Below are 13,444 nucleotides of genomic sequence, written 5' to 3'. Positions count from 1 at the left end.
AAGTTCTTTAAATTAAGCAAATGTTATTTTTGCAACATATTTTTATCTCAGTCTCTTGTGTACAAGGCCCTGCACTTCATTGCATTTGTGCCATTGGTATTATCAGAAAAGACAAAGTCTCTGCTTGTAGCAATTAAAAAAAAACGTATCAAGATTCTCAGTAGTTTCACAATGGTAGTTACACACTTTGAAGCAACATATGTGAAGTGGATTATATTGGCAGTAAGTATTACATTCCGATGCCTGGGGAGGGAATGTTTAATGCGAAAATTTGCTGTGTTCGCTCAAATTATTCTAAGTCTGAAATTGTTGTACTGTAGCATTCTCAAAGCTCCGTGTTTTGCCTCAAGACAGATCACTGGAACATGACAGAGACTTCCAAAACTGTTTTTATAGATCTTCTTTTATCAACCAGATAATAAAGAGACTTTAAACATTTTAATGATTTTTTTTTAACTGTAAAAGACAAATATCAGACTGCACACCTGTTTTTCTTCAAATGTCCTACTGAAAACACAACAGTATTTAACTTCAATATATAAGTAAAACAAAACAAACCCTCCCAAACCCCACTAACTTGTTTATATGAGGGAAACTTTAAGCCACTTTGGAGGTTCCTAATGCTCCCATCTGTCTCTAATCAACAAAAGTTTGCAAAAATCACAGATATAAAATGATGATTAGGCTGAATTTCTGGCCCTCTTTAAATCAATCATTTGAAGAGGGAGAAAATGACACAAATTCACAGAATTCTGTAGGTATTCTAGAACAGGAGCACAATTATAAATACTTAAATTTTATCCCATATAAACAACTAGTAGCAGAATCTTACCTTGATCAAATGGTTTACCCGGACTCCATGTACGAAAATAATCATCCTGGAGAGGGAGAAACAACCTACATTTAGTAAAACGTAAGGAATCAATGTATACGTGAAAAAAATCACAGAATCATGAAAGACAGAAGATGTATACCAACCTCTACTTCCTAGAAAAGGCAAGCAGTAAAAAACAAACGAGAAAAAGATTACAGTCATCATAATGGGACAAATTACTCATATAGAATAAAACAGTGTAATTCAGAGGCCATTTGCACTCATTAAGTAAAAATGCTATTCAAACAATGTTACTTACTAGCATTTAAAATAGAAAAAGTATTTCTCACAGTACTTACATAGGTAATGTTTCTAACATTGCTTTTAAAATGTTACAGTAGTTTTCCTGTACTTTAAGTTCTAAGATATTGAAAAACTTAATTACATTTTCCATTAATAATTTTTCAAAACCAAAGCTCCAAAGTCATAATCAATAAAATATAACTATAAAGAATGATACATGAATTTAAAAAAAAAAATTCTGCTATGTAGTTTTCAACTGCTCAGTAAGATCTGTCATTAAATAAGTCTAATTAACCCTATTTTCTATAAATCATCCTCCTAAACATAAAATATCCTCCTAATTATGTCATCAGCTCTATTAGGCTACAATTTCAAGAAGGAAAAACTTGAGTTAAATAAATTGCTTTCGAGATTTTAAGAAATTTGATAATAAATTACAAATTCATAGTCGAGACGTACATAAATTGATCTGCACACCTCAGATAATAGGTGGAGCAGAAAAATTACTAGAATTATTTATTATTATGTCTTAATTTAACTCACTCTTGTCTAGAACAAAACATTAAAAAGACTGTAGCCAACATTTTAATGTCTGCATAAATTAAGGTTCAGAAACTGCAGTGGGTGCATTGTCACATCCAGCAATTCCATCCCACTTGCTAAAAGATCACCAAGACCACCATAACAAGACCTCAATTTATAAAAAATTGAACTACTGGGAAAATGTGAGTCTCATATAGTTGTCAAAGCCACATAATCACAAATTAAAAGTGATCAAGGATCAAGCACATCTTTATAGGAACAAAACAAATCTTTGGATTTTAATAGTTCTACAGTTTTACCTCAACGAGAAAAAAAAAGTGGTTGCAGCCTAAACTGTATTTCACTGATGATGTTTTATTAGTAAAAATGTTGTTATGGGAATGCATGCTTTGAAAGAGGAAGAAGGAAATGAGCAGAATCTGGAAGTGCAGAACACAACCATAGTTCTGTACCTATACTTATGCATTCCTTTACTCTGATGTTGCACAGATTAACAATCTATGAATCTGTGTATGTTACTTGCCTTTTTAATTACTATTTTTTGAAAGTAAATAAATACAAACAGGCATATCAAATGATTTTTTTTTCTTAAATCATGCAAGAGATAAGCAGAAATGACAATTATGACAGTGTTTTCCAATTATATCCTTCCTAATAGTAACTATGGAGATGTTATTCCTACAATGGTGTTCTGAACAGGTTTGAGCCAGCTTTAATGCAATGCTGTTCCATGATTCACATCACATTGGCAAAACTTTCAATTCTTGAAAAACTATGAGAGTGGTAGATTCTTTTTCCATTTCTACTAAACCAGTAATGTTCACCCACAATGAGCCTATTCAGACAAGATATTTATTATTAAAATGCTGAAAAGTTAAAATAACTAGAACATAAGGCTACTAGAACAAAAAAGCAGTCATCCTGAGTGAGACCAAAATCCCTTCTAAGGCAAAGCATCCTGCATTATGCTTAGGAAGAACATAGAATTGGAGCTTGTATAAATTAGACGCTCTCAAGTTGGTCTTAAACTAATCAGACGATAAATCAATTCTTGTTCATCTCTATACTGCAGACAACTTCACAGATCCCAAATATAACATTCCTCAGGCATCTCTAGAATCATAGAATCATTAAGGTTGGAAAAGACCTCTAAGATCATCGAGTCCAACCGTCAACCCAACACCACCATGCCCACTAAACCATGTCCCTAAGTGCCACATCTACACGTCTTTTAAATACTTCCAGGGATGGTGACTCAACCACTTCCCTGGGCAGCCTGTTCCAAGGCCTGACCACTCTTTCAGTAAAGAAATTTTTCCTCATGTCCAATCTAAACCTCCCTTGGCGCAACTTGAGGCCACTTCCTCTCGTCCTATCGCTAGTTACTTGGCAGAAGAGACCAGCACCCACCTCGCTACAACCTCCTTCCAGGGAGCTGTAGAGCGCGATAAGGTCTCCCCTCAGCCTTCTCTTCTCCAGGCTAAACAACCCCAGTTCCCTCAGCCGCTTCTCATAAGACTTGTGCTCCAGGCCCTTCACCAGCTTCGTTGCCTTCTCTGGACACGCTCCAGCACCTCCATGTGCTTCTTGTAGTGAGGGGCCCAAAACTGAACACAGGATTCGAGGTGCGGCCTCACCAGTGCCAAGTACAGGGGCACGATCCCTTCCCTGCTCCTGCTGGAAGTCCATGGTAGCAGTTTTGCTGGCCCCCCTCCTTACTTCATCAAGAATCGAGAATTCTGTCATTTCATGGTCGCTAAGCCCAAGACGACCAAGAGTCTTAGCTGACGTACGTCCTTCTGCAAAGCCTCTCCATACCTTTCTTGTCATTCCCCTCTGAATCTTTTCCAAGCCTATTTTTTTGATATGGTATGACTAGAATTTGTGCAGAGCATTCAAGATGAAGCAGCACTACGCATCTATACACAACACAATAACACTATTTTGTTCTGTATTCTTCTCCCCATTATGCCTACACCTCCATTTTATTTGGGGGGGGTAGAGGTGGGAGTGGGTGCTTTTGGTTTTTTGAATTGTACTGCGGTTTGAATGGAATTTTTTATCTTAAATCCAAAATATATATACCCATATACCACATATACCTATACTGATTTTCCTAGAGTTGATTTTTCAAATCACCTGTTACTTAAAGAAAGTCCATTATTGGATACGTTAAACAAAATCTTTGTGTCCCTCTAAAACCAAAATAAAATAGTTAATTGATTCTCCGATTAAGTAAGGAAATTGCTTCAATAAATTGCAGTTCCACAATTTTACAAATATTCCTAAAGCTGTTTAATCTTTGACATGTATAAGAACCTGGCATTCAGATCTTTCCTGATCTTCAGTCAATAAGAGTTTGATTATTATAATGTTCAATATCCTCTTCAGAATATCATCAAGATGATAATATAACTTACGAAGCCTCATTTTTCATAATTTTAATATGAAGTTAAAAACAGAATGAACAAATACACAGTTTACAGTGAAGGCTGAGTAGCATCACAGCATCTCTAGCTAGAGTATCCTTTAACAATCTATAAATGCAAAAGGAAATGTCTCAGGACAGAGCCTATGACTTCTGATTTTTTTCAGGGGCTTCCTTGCCTTTGTCCTGAGCATGTTAAAGGGCAAGCTGTAAAAGTATACAGAATAAATAAACAATTTTGTCATAGTTACCATACAGTTTTTTCAACATTTTCTAGCTAAAGGTATCCATGCATTTTAAATAGAAAATTCATCCTTACTGCTCTACGTGAAATGTCAGTAATTCTTTCAAGTCTCTCTCTGTCTGAAAGACACATAAAGCACTTCCAATAGCCATGTATGATGGATTTCAATGAGTTTAATATCCATGCCTTAAAATTATGCATGTTTGACCATTATGCTCAGTCAGTGTTATAGTGATGAAGTGTTTCTAGGAATTGAAGTTCATGTTACAATTACATATGCACTTTCGAGGCTAATAAATATTTTTTATACTTCATGAAAATTACTTACCTTAAAAAAATATCATGTATGTAGTCTGAAAATCTGACAGCCTTAAGAAAAGGATTCAAAATGACCAAAAGTAGCTTAATCAGAAAAGCTTTTAAAAAAAAAAAGAAACAAGAAAAAAAAAGGTATTTTGCCTCAAACACTTCTATTGCTTCTTTTTGGACTTTACTATATTCTTCTATAAGAATTTTTCACTCCTCATTCTTAAAAAGCAGATGCTACGTGAGTTTTAAGAAATACACATTTAAGTACAGTAAGAGAGGAAAAAGCTCCCTGGAAAAAAATCATGTCTGACAATGTAGTTATGCAGCAGAAGTTTTCAGCTTTCGATAGAGATACAAAAATATGATCCTATTAATTTTCTTTCTTGTGTAGAGCATTTGTTACATCATTTTATTGATCTCTCCTCTGCAACATTTTCTGTATATGCTGCCATATATTGCTGACATCACTTGAATTATTATCCAACAGAAATCTGTATTGCTAAAGAATATAACGATACGCGGTAGATATGACGAGTCTGACTCAGAGAACAGCAGGTGTCCTAGAGAGCAAGGAGGGCAGTTTCCTCACAAATATTTTCAGACCAAGGTTGACCTGAAAAAATGGATAAAGCAAATCCAGCCCTTCTTTCGTGTTCACATTTTATCTCTAGTATGGCCTATGCATTAAAAGCCTATATATTAAAATCAAAGCTGATTTATGTCAGAGAATCCACTGAAATTGAAGCAGTTTTCTGAATTTATAATTATATTTTATCCAAGTATAACTTACTGCTATAGCACAGGTTGTACAGCAGGGATATTAATAATTGTGTCACTTACAAACTACGAATTTAGGGAAAAGTCTAATAGGCAACTGTTCAATGTGAGGTACTGCTTCATATATAATGCCTTTTCAAGAAACAATACCTCTAACAGTTACCAAAGCAGGAAAGATAAAAGATTTCCTTAACTTCATTCAACACCAAACTAAATTCCACCCACACAAAATTCCACTCAAATTTTATACAACTTATCATAATGCAAAAAAAAACATTTTACTACTGGCCTCCCTATTCCTAGGGTTTGTTTGTTTTTATCAAAGAAGAGCAACATACTCCAATTTGTAGATGGACATGAAATCATATTTTGACAATTTCAGAAACAAAAGTCTTTCAGGCTGCACATGCTCTCTAATATAACTTAAAACCTACAGTATTAGATTTAGATTTTTGCTGTTTTTAATTTCAAGGAGTTCTTAATGGGTTTTCTATTCCATTTCTTATATCTGCATCTCAAGTACATACATCTGCTTCTCATCTCATCTGAAAGCTCTTTACCTCTTTTAGGCTAGGTCTTTGCTATTTGGTAGCTATGCTATTTTCAGACTCCATTTCAACAAGGCAACTGAATTGAGCCAACAGTCCCACATCGCAGCCCTCCACTTGCCTCAAGCTCGTTTCCGCAGCACACTTCAGCTCACCAAGTATCTCCCCTTCACATCTTTGCGCCTCTCAATAGCAGAGGGTTTGACTCATCTGCATCAAACCTTCCCAGTGACTCTGTAACATGTATTTATATTCTAAGATTCACTGAAAGAGCTGCGGTAGAGTTGTCACCCTATAGCTCTGTCCCAACCTCTTTCCAATGCTGGAAAAAGAAAGTTAGCAACAACAGCGTGTGGAATTTTTTTTCCACTTAAATCTTGCTCTAGGACCTTCAGCCCAATATCAGCAAGTATAAGTTGCACCATGAAAATGCATGATGCTTGTGTAGTGGGAAATTCTTCAATCTGAAATCTGAGCCAGACTGGAATCCGCATCCAGGATATAGACATGCTCTTCAGTAGCATGTGGATACCCGCCTGCCTATCAGATGCTGCTTTTCATCTCTGCTGACCTGCATAGACATCTGATCTATCATAAGCCATGTGAGCACTCTGTTGTATAAATGGGCAGCGTTAGTTGAGCTGGTTAACTGCAGGATAGCGCACTCAGGGGAATAAGGTAGCTACCACACTCCCCAACACCATATTTACTATTGCAGCATCTTACATGTCTCAGAACATCTGTGAGGACAAGAAGCCTGGACGGACCATGTATTCCCGAGCACATTTTTTACTAATTGTCCCAGATGCATTCAATAGGTTGCTTAATCTGTAGGGACAATATGCGCATACCTTATGTGACGCCACATAGCTAAGGACCTGCAGTAGAACTAGGAGCAGAACTAGTGCCAGGAGGGCAGGAACTGTTTGTCTAGCAAATTTTTTGGCTCTATACTTTCTCCTCAATAGGATCCACCACTCCTCACCAGCTGAGATACCTCTTATGCTTCCCATGAAGCCACCTTTGAGGATTCCTTTCCAACACTCCGAAGAAGCACAGAGCAGGAACCTTTCTTCAGTGAATCAAGGTTTAAAGAAAAAACAATCAGATTTATTACCTGGACTTAAGAAATAAGAAAAAACAAAGTCTAGAAGATTTTTACAGACTAGCATAGAAAAGTGACTACTGCCAGATTTGACTCCTTTTCCCTAGAAATTTGACTCCTTTTCCCATTAGAAATATAATTAGTTTAGCCAAAATCACCAGAAGTATACTGTTCAGTGCATAAAGCACCTCAGACACAGATAAAGGCAGTGGCACTTCACATCCAGTAATACTGGGAATCAGGTCATCTTAAAGGTCAGTTTAGTAAGTCAAAGAATCCATATAAGAAAACAAACTCCAAAATAACGAAACATCACAGAGGTAATATCAGCACTGCTCCTCTGGTAGTGAAGGACCTAAACACCTGTAGGCGAGATTGAGCCTTGCTGCAAAACTCCTTTCCTACTTGTTTGGCACCTAGCCTCCTTGAGTGGGGTGCTGGAGTGACAGGTGAAAGGATGCTAGTTTGTTCTTCAGTGCCAGCCTCCAGGGAGGCTGATGTCAGCTTCCTCTGCTGCTCCAGACTCCTGGGCCATGCCATGCCCGAGGCCTGTATTCACGGGGCTGGCAAAGCACAGTTAGACTCAATAGCTGCTTCCAGCAACTCTGGCACTCAGCTCACCATGCACAATGTTTATCCCGCTCCCTCTCTCTCATGCTTCTAATACTGTTGATGACGCTGGGCTAAAAGCCACCACTTTTCAGCCCTCTCTTTCTGCTTCACAGATCTCATTCAGTAAGACTTCTGTGGAGGCTGTCTATTTGGTACTAGCAGCATTACCAACAGCAGGTTTGAATAGCACAGTATTGAAATCATTTGCCAAGAAATACCAAATGCTCACTAAAGCTTATATTCAGAAATACTGAGAAAACACTGAAAAACATTTTGAAAAGGAAGGAATTAATATCAAAGAACGAACATTATAAACTTCTAAATCCCAATAAAATTTAAAACATTGTTTCTTTAAAAGTGCATCTCATATTTCTCATCATGAATAAAAAAAAAAATTGAACCATCTTTCCACTACAAAAATATACAAAAAGTTTTGGCCATGCTCCTCCTATTATACTGTCAAGACTCAACTTGTGAGGAGGGCCTTAAAACAGGTTTGTTAGACTACAGGAGCTGTAGTCTAACAGAGTTGAAACCAGATGACATATGTGAAGTAGAAGGCCATCTGTGGAACTTCCACATGCCTGTTCAGAAGAGTCACTGTTTCCTCAGGTGCCTCTTCACCAACGCACAAGCCCTTGGTATCAAGGGCAAAACTTATTCCCTGACCTCTGCATACAATGCCACAGTCTGGAGAAAAGAAGAACAGCCAAGAGTGGCAGAACAGTTACAGACTATACAGAGAGATCTGATCACATCTATGGGGCTGGAAAGAATTTACCCAACTGTGTTGAAAGAGATGGCCAATTGTGAGGCTATGGTTCGTACCTATGAAAAACGGTGGACCGTATCACGGAGATCTCTGGGAACTGGAAAAAAAGCTAGCATCTTAAAAAATAAAATGCAAGAAAGTAGATGCAGGGAACTACAGGCCAGGTAGCCTCACTTCAGTCCCTGTAAAGATCAATGGAAAATGTTCTCTCTGAGTCCTTTTCCATGCACATGACAGACAAGAATAATACTCAGTGCAGACCTACCAAGGATTTCCAGCGCTTGACCAGCCAGATTGCCTTCTACGCTGAAGTAACAGTTTTGTGTACCTTCATTTTTGTAAGTTTTGATATAGTCTGCCATAGTGCGATCATTTGGAAACTGAGGAAGTAAAGGCTGGACAGTTAAGTGGGCTGATAATTGACTACAGGTCAACAGCTTAACATCCAACTCGTGTCCACTAATGGCCAAAGCACCCCAGAGTCAGTTCTGGGGATCATATTGTTTAACATCTTCAGTAACAACCTGGATGATAACACAGAGCATGCCATAAACAACTGAACTAGTGGGAGCAGATGACAAACAAATAGCAAAGGCTCAATCCAGACAGACCTCAGTAACTTGAGGGTTTGCCCAGCAGAAAAATGAGATTCAATAAGAACTTGAAAGTTCTGAACCTAAGAAGGAATAACTTGGAATAAATGTGGGGTACAGGCTGCAAAACAACTGACACTGTTGAAAATGGCCTGGGAGTTAGAGTGGACAGCAGGAGAACTTGAGAAAGCTGGATTTATTTAGTCTGGGAATGAGGAGGCTAATGGATGGTTGCCTGCAACCATCTGAAGGGCAATTACCAGCTCTTGTCAGCAGTGCCAAATGATTTAAATGAGGTGCAAAGGTCACACATTGCAGTTTGGGAAGTTCAGGCTGGATATGAGGGAAAATTTCTTTACTAGGAGTATAGTGGAACAAGCAGTGGAACAAGTTGCTCATGGAGATCACGGTGTCTTTGTTCTTGGAGGTTTTCAAGATCTGACTGGAAAAAATCCACAGCTGACCTGATCAATCCCATGTTGCAATAGCCTCAACTCTGAGTCGGAGGCTAGATTATAGGTCCCACAGGGGTACCTTCCAACTAAAATTTATCTGAATCAATGACTATTTACAGTATGTCAATACTCTTAACTCTAAATACTTGAAGAAAAGGAACAATTCTTTATACTGTCCTTTTGCAATGTATTATTATTTCGTTTATTCACCTATGTCTCCTGCTTGGATAGTTGAACTGGCATATGCGTATACGGTAATTTCTAACACTGGGATGCGAGAAAAAAAAAATAGAAGTAACTGATGACTCGGGACAAAAGGAATAAGAAGATCAGGTGAGAAGCTTGGAGCACACCAAACAAAAAGAGGGGTTTGGAATAAGGTAAGCGAACAGAGGAGTCACAAAGTAGTTTCTGGAAACCAAGATTTGGGAATATAGACATTAGGAGACAAATGGGTAGAATGGGACTGATAACTGGGCAGGAAAGATGATAAAGCCAGGAGGCAGGAGTAGGGTGGAACTGCCACATGAAGGAAAATAAGAAGACAGAAGTCGTCAACATTAGCGTCTGATTTTTTGAGCAGTGAACTGGAAGGAAGTGGTATAAGAAGGAAGTGGAAATTAGCTGAAAGAAATAAAGAATTGAGATGTGCATCTCAAAGTGACTGGGTAAGACTGATATTAGACAAGCAAAGGAGGGATGAGAAATCAAGAACAGTAGAATAGGACTGGTACAGGTAGAGATTTGAAGAAATGTAAAGAAATAATTAAGTTGTGGAGGAAACAGGATTGCAAAAAAACCATAACCAAACCCACAAACATTTTCTTTACAGTCTGGAAAGCAATCCTAAATTTCTGGGTCTCGATCTCTCAATACACATTGAAGAAAAGCACTGTCAAACTGTTTCGCCCATGTCTTCCACATAGAGAACGGTAACCTAAGTTGCAGAGGTCAGCATAAAGCTAGATGAGAATTTCCATGGATTTTTTCTGGTTTGTTTAGCTTTTTGTTAGAAAATTGATTTGTCAAAACAGACGTTTTCTAGAAACATACCAAGTTTGATAAATTTTGACTGTTAGATATTCAGGTTCTTTTTACTAGAAGAAATGCCTTTTTTAACTTGATTGGCAACTTCCCCTCATTATTTCAAAGTAGCTGTATACTACTGAAACTTATTTCTACAGAACATGATGCATACCTGGCACCCCAAATAACAATAGGGCTTCTACTACTCATACAAAGCTTGCTCTCTGTTTAGAGTTTTCTCTCAAACGCTAAGAGCCACATGAAATGCTCATTTTGGTTATAAAAAATACAGAACTAAAAAGAAGCTGGTTTATATATTTCCTGTCAAAGGAAATTTCAAATTTCTAGCTTAAATTTCATTTTGAAACAAAAACGTTTTATAAATGTCAAAAAATATCATGACATGGGAAAACTTGTTTTTAACCAAGTCTGGGCTTTCAAATGACTTTAAGAACTACAAGTCCATTAAAATTAATAATGTGTCAATACTCCATTAAATACAAATTCCTAGAGTTTGCTCAGCCTGCTTTTTTAAAAAATAGGAAATTTTATATGCAAATCTATGATGAATTAATATCATTAAAATCAAGCCCAGAATCCAATTAGATCATGTGCTAAATTCAGTGCTCCAGTACTTCAGAGCTAATGGAGGCCACCCTTTGAGTATGTCAAATGTTATGAAAATACTAGATAGGCTGCTAAATGCTCAGATCAAAGGTTATGACTCTAAAGAGCATACACTCATGATCTTTATTTCATCCCTCCTGCTACTGAAGAGGAGAATGGCACCTCATTTTCTTTACCTTTCTTCTTATTCTGAACATGAGTAGTTTTTAAAGCATTTTGTGTTCTCAAGATCATTTTAAAAATCCAAGAGGAAATAATAATTGTCTTCAGAACAGTTTGAGCAAGAAGATCAAAGACTAGGGTCACAAACTGAACAAGTTGGATAGAACGAAATAACGAAAAGTGTTTCATTCTACTATATGCAGTGAACGGTATGGGGGTCTTATGAATAAACATAGTATGAACGTTTATTAAAGACCATGCCATTAATGATTATAGAGCATGCATGGCAGAAACTAAACCTAGACAGTTTTAATTTTGGCATTTCCAAACTTTTAAGAGCAAGACCATACATCTATGTTCTTTTGTTAAGATTTTTGCAGGCTCTGTGATATAAAATTCATAGTTTAAAATTGGGAAATAGATGCATTTACTGATCGGCTCATACACTAAATCCAAAACGGAAGATACGATTTGAAACAAGAATAAGAAATAGATTGAAAACAGGTTTTTGTTTTTGAAATAGGGAAAACTTACAGTTTTCTGAACAGAAGTGATTCAAATTACGTATAAGGGAAACAACACATTGATCAAGAAAATACTGTTTAGGGGTTTTTAGCATACTCCAGAACATATTTGGAAACAAAGTCAAAAGATAATTTTTTGTTATACTGCATCAGATAATGACATTTTTGCCTTGCAGCAAAAAAAAGCAGAAAAGCGAGGTGCCATTTTCAAGGGAGGCAAACTGGATCTTTGCTCTCAGACACTTCATTAGAAGAACCCTCCAAAACAGTATCTGATACAGAAAAATACCAACTTCAGCAGTTTATTCACCTTACTGTATCAATTAAATCTAGTGTAGCATTGCTATACAACTTAGGAAACAGTCTTTTTTCAAACTACTAGCAAGTCAGCAATGACCAGAAGGGCGAAGGGCGGGGACGGCGGTGGTGGGAACAATCCCTAGATGTAAGGGAACTCCACAAAAATAAGGTCAGTTTGACTGACATGGAGAACCATAGAAAGAAAATTCAGACACAAGACAGAATTTGCCATTTTTAAGTCTCTTTCATGTTAAACAATCTTAACAGTGGGACACAGCAAGTGATATATCTTTCAGCAGAAGGAAGTACCTTTCCACAGCACTAAAAACATGGTGGACTGGCTCAACAGCCTACTTGGACCGTGATGAATAAAAATTTGAAGAAGAAAAATGTCCTTCTGCTTCAAGTGTTGCACTATTCCACAAATGACAGGAGCTCATGTAACTTGTCTGTCTTTTTTTTTCCTCTCCCTTCCCTCTTTCTTTTTTTGTATAATAATGCTAAGAAAATTGTTCTGTTGTGTTCAGGACAGAAACCCTGAAAGACGCGAAGGACGCATGGAGGGCAGTGACAGAAAGACAGAAACTATCTAGCTTTTAAGGGCCTACTTACTGTTTAAGAAAGGTATTTGCAAAGGCCTTGGCCCTTACTCAATTTCTAGAAAATATTTTGTCAACCATACCTGAGGACAGCAAGAGGAAGGAAAAGTGCTACTCATCAGCTTTCTTTCAGGAAGCTGAAAGTTTTTGTATTTTTAGCATGTCAAGGAGAAAAATCTGGAATCTGTTATGAAACAGATATTATACTTTTGCTGCTGTTGCTTTTGTTCATTTGTTTGTTTTTCACTCTGGAGAAAATTCATTACAAAAGATAATCATGAGGTCTGCCATATCATGCCACTCGCACAGACAGGATTTTGGTATGTTTCTCCCAACAGGTAGTCTCTTATGCCAAGGCTCAGAACAATGTTCTAGTCTACCTCTCATTGCCATGGAGACAGAGAACACCCTAGTGTAAAAACAGTCCAAAATGGAAGAAATTAAGGAATACAAAAGATTGTGAGAGAGGCATTACAGCATAATTACCATTACAAAGTAAATAAGAACAGATGTGGCAACAGAAAATCGGATGGAAGGAAAAAGTCTACCAAGGACAATATATTTGCAACATAATAGAAGGAAGCGCTTAAAATTATTGGTCGCAGTTTAAGAATAGTGCTGCACAGATTTTAAGTAGTAAAACAAAGCTCTGCTGAAAGAATTAGGACATATTTTTGTATGATCTGTATGATTTTTTTGTGTG

General features: G+C 37.2%; 1 protein-coding gene across 1 annotated transcript in view; it reads right to left on the bottom strand.

Annotated features, from left to right (window-relative positions):
* SPOCK3 (SPARC (osteonectin), cwcv and kazal like domains proteoglycan 3) overlaps window positions 1–13,444 on the bottom strand; it is a 232,363-nt gene that overhangs the window by 140,797 nt on the left and 78,122 nt on the right. Inside the window, exon 3 of the mRNA XM_075149396.1 lies at window positions 833–878. Coding sequence (XP_075005497.1) covers window positions 833–878 — 46 coding nt within the window. The remainder of the gene's footprint in view (window positions 1–832; window positions 879–13,444) is intronic.

Source organism: Calonectris borealis, chromosome 4 (genome assembly GCF_964195595.1).
Source record: "Calonectris borealis chromosome 4, bCalBor7.hap1.2, whole genome shotgun sequence".
In the NCBI taxonomy this organism is placed as follows: domain Eukaryota; kingdom Metazoa; phylum Chordata; class Aves; order Procellariiformes; family Procellariidae; genus Calonectris; species Calonectris borealis.
Note: the sequence above shows the minus strand (reverse complement) of the source record. Positions and strands in the feature narration are given on the sequence as shown.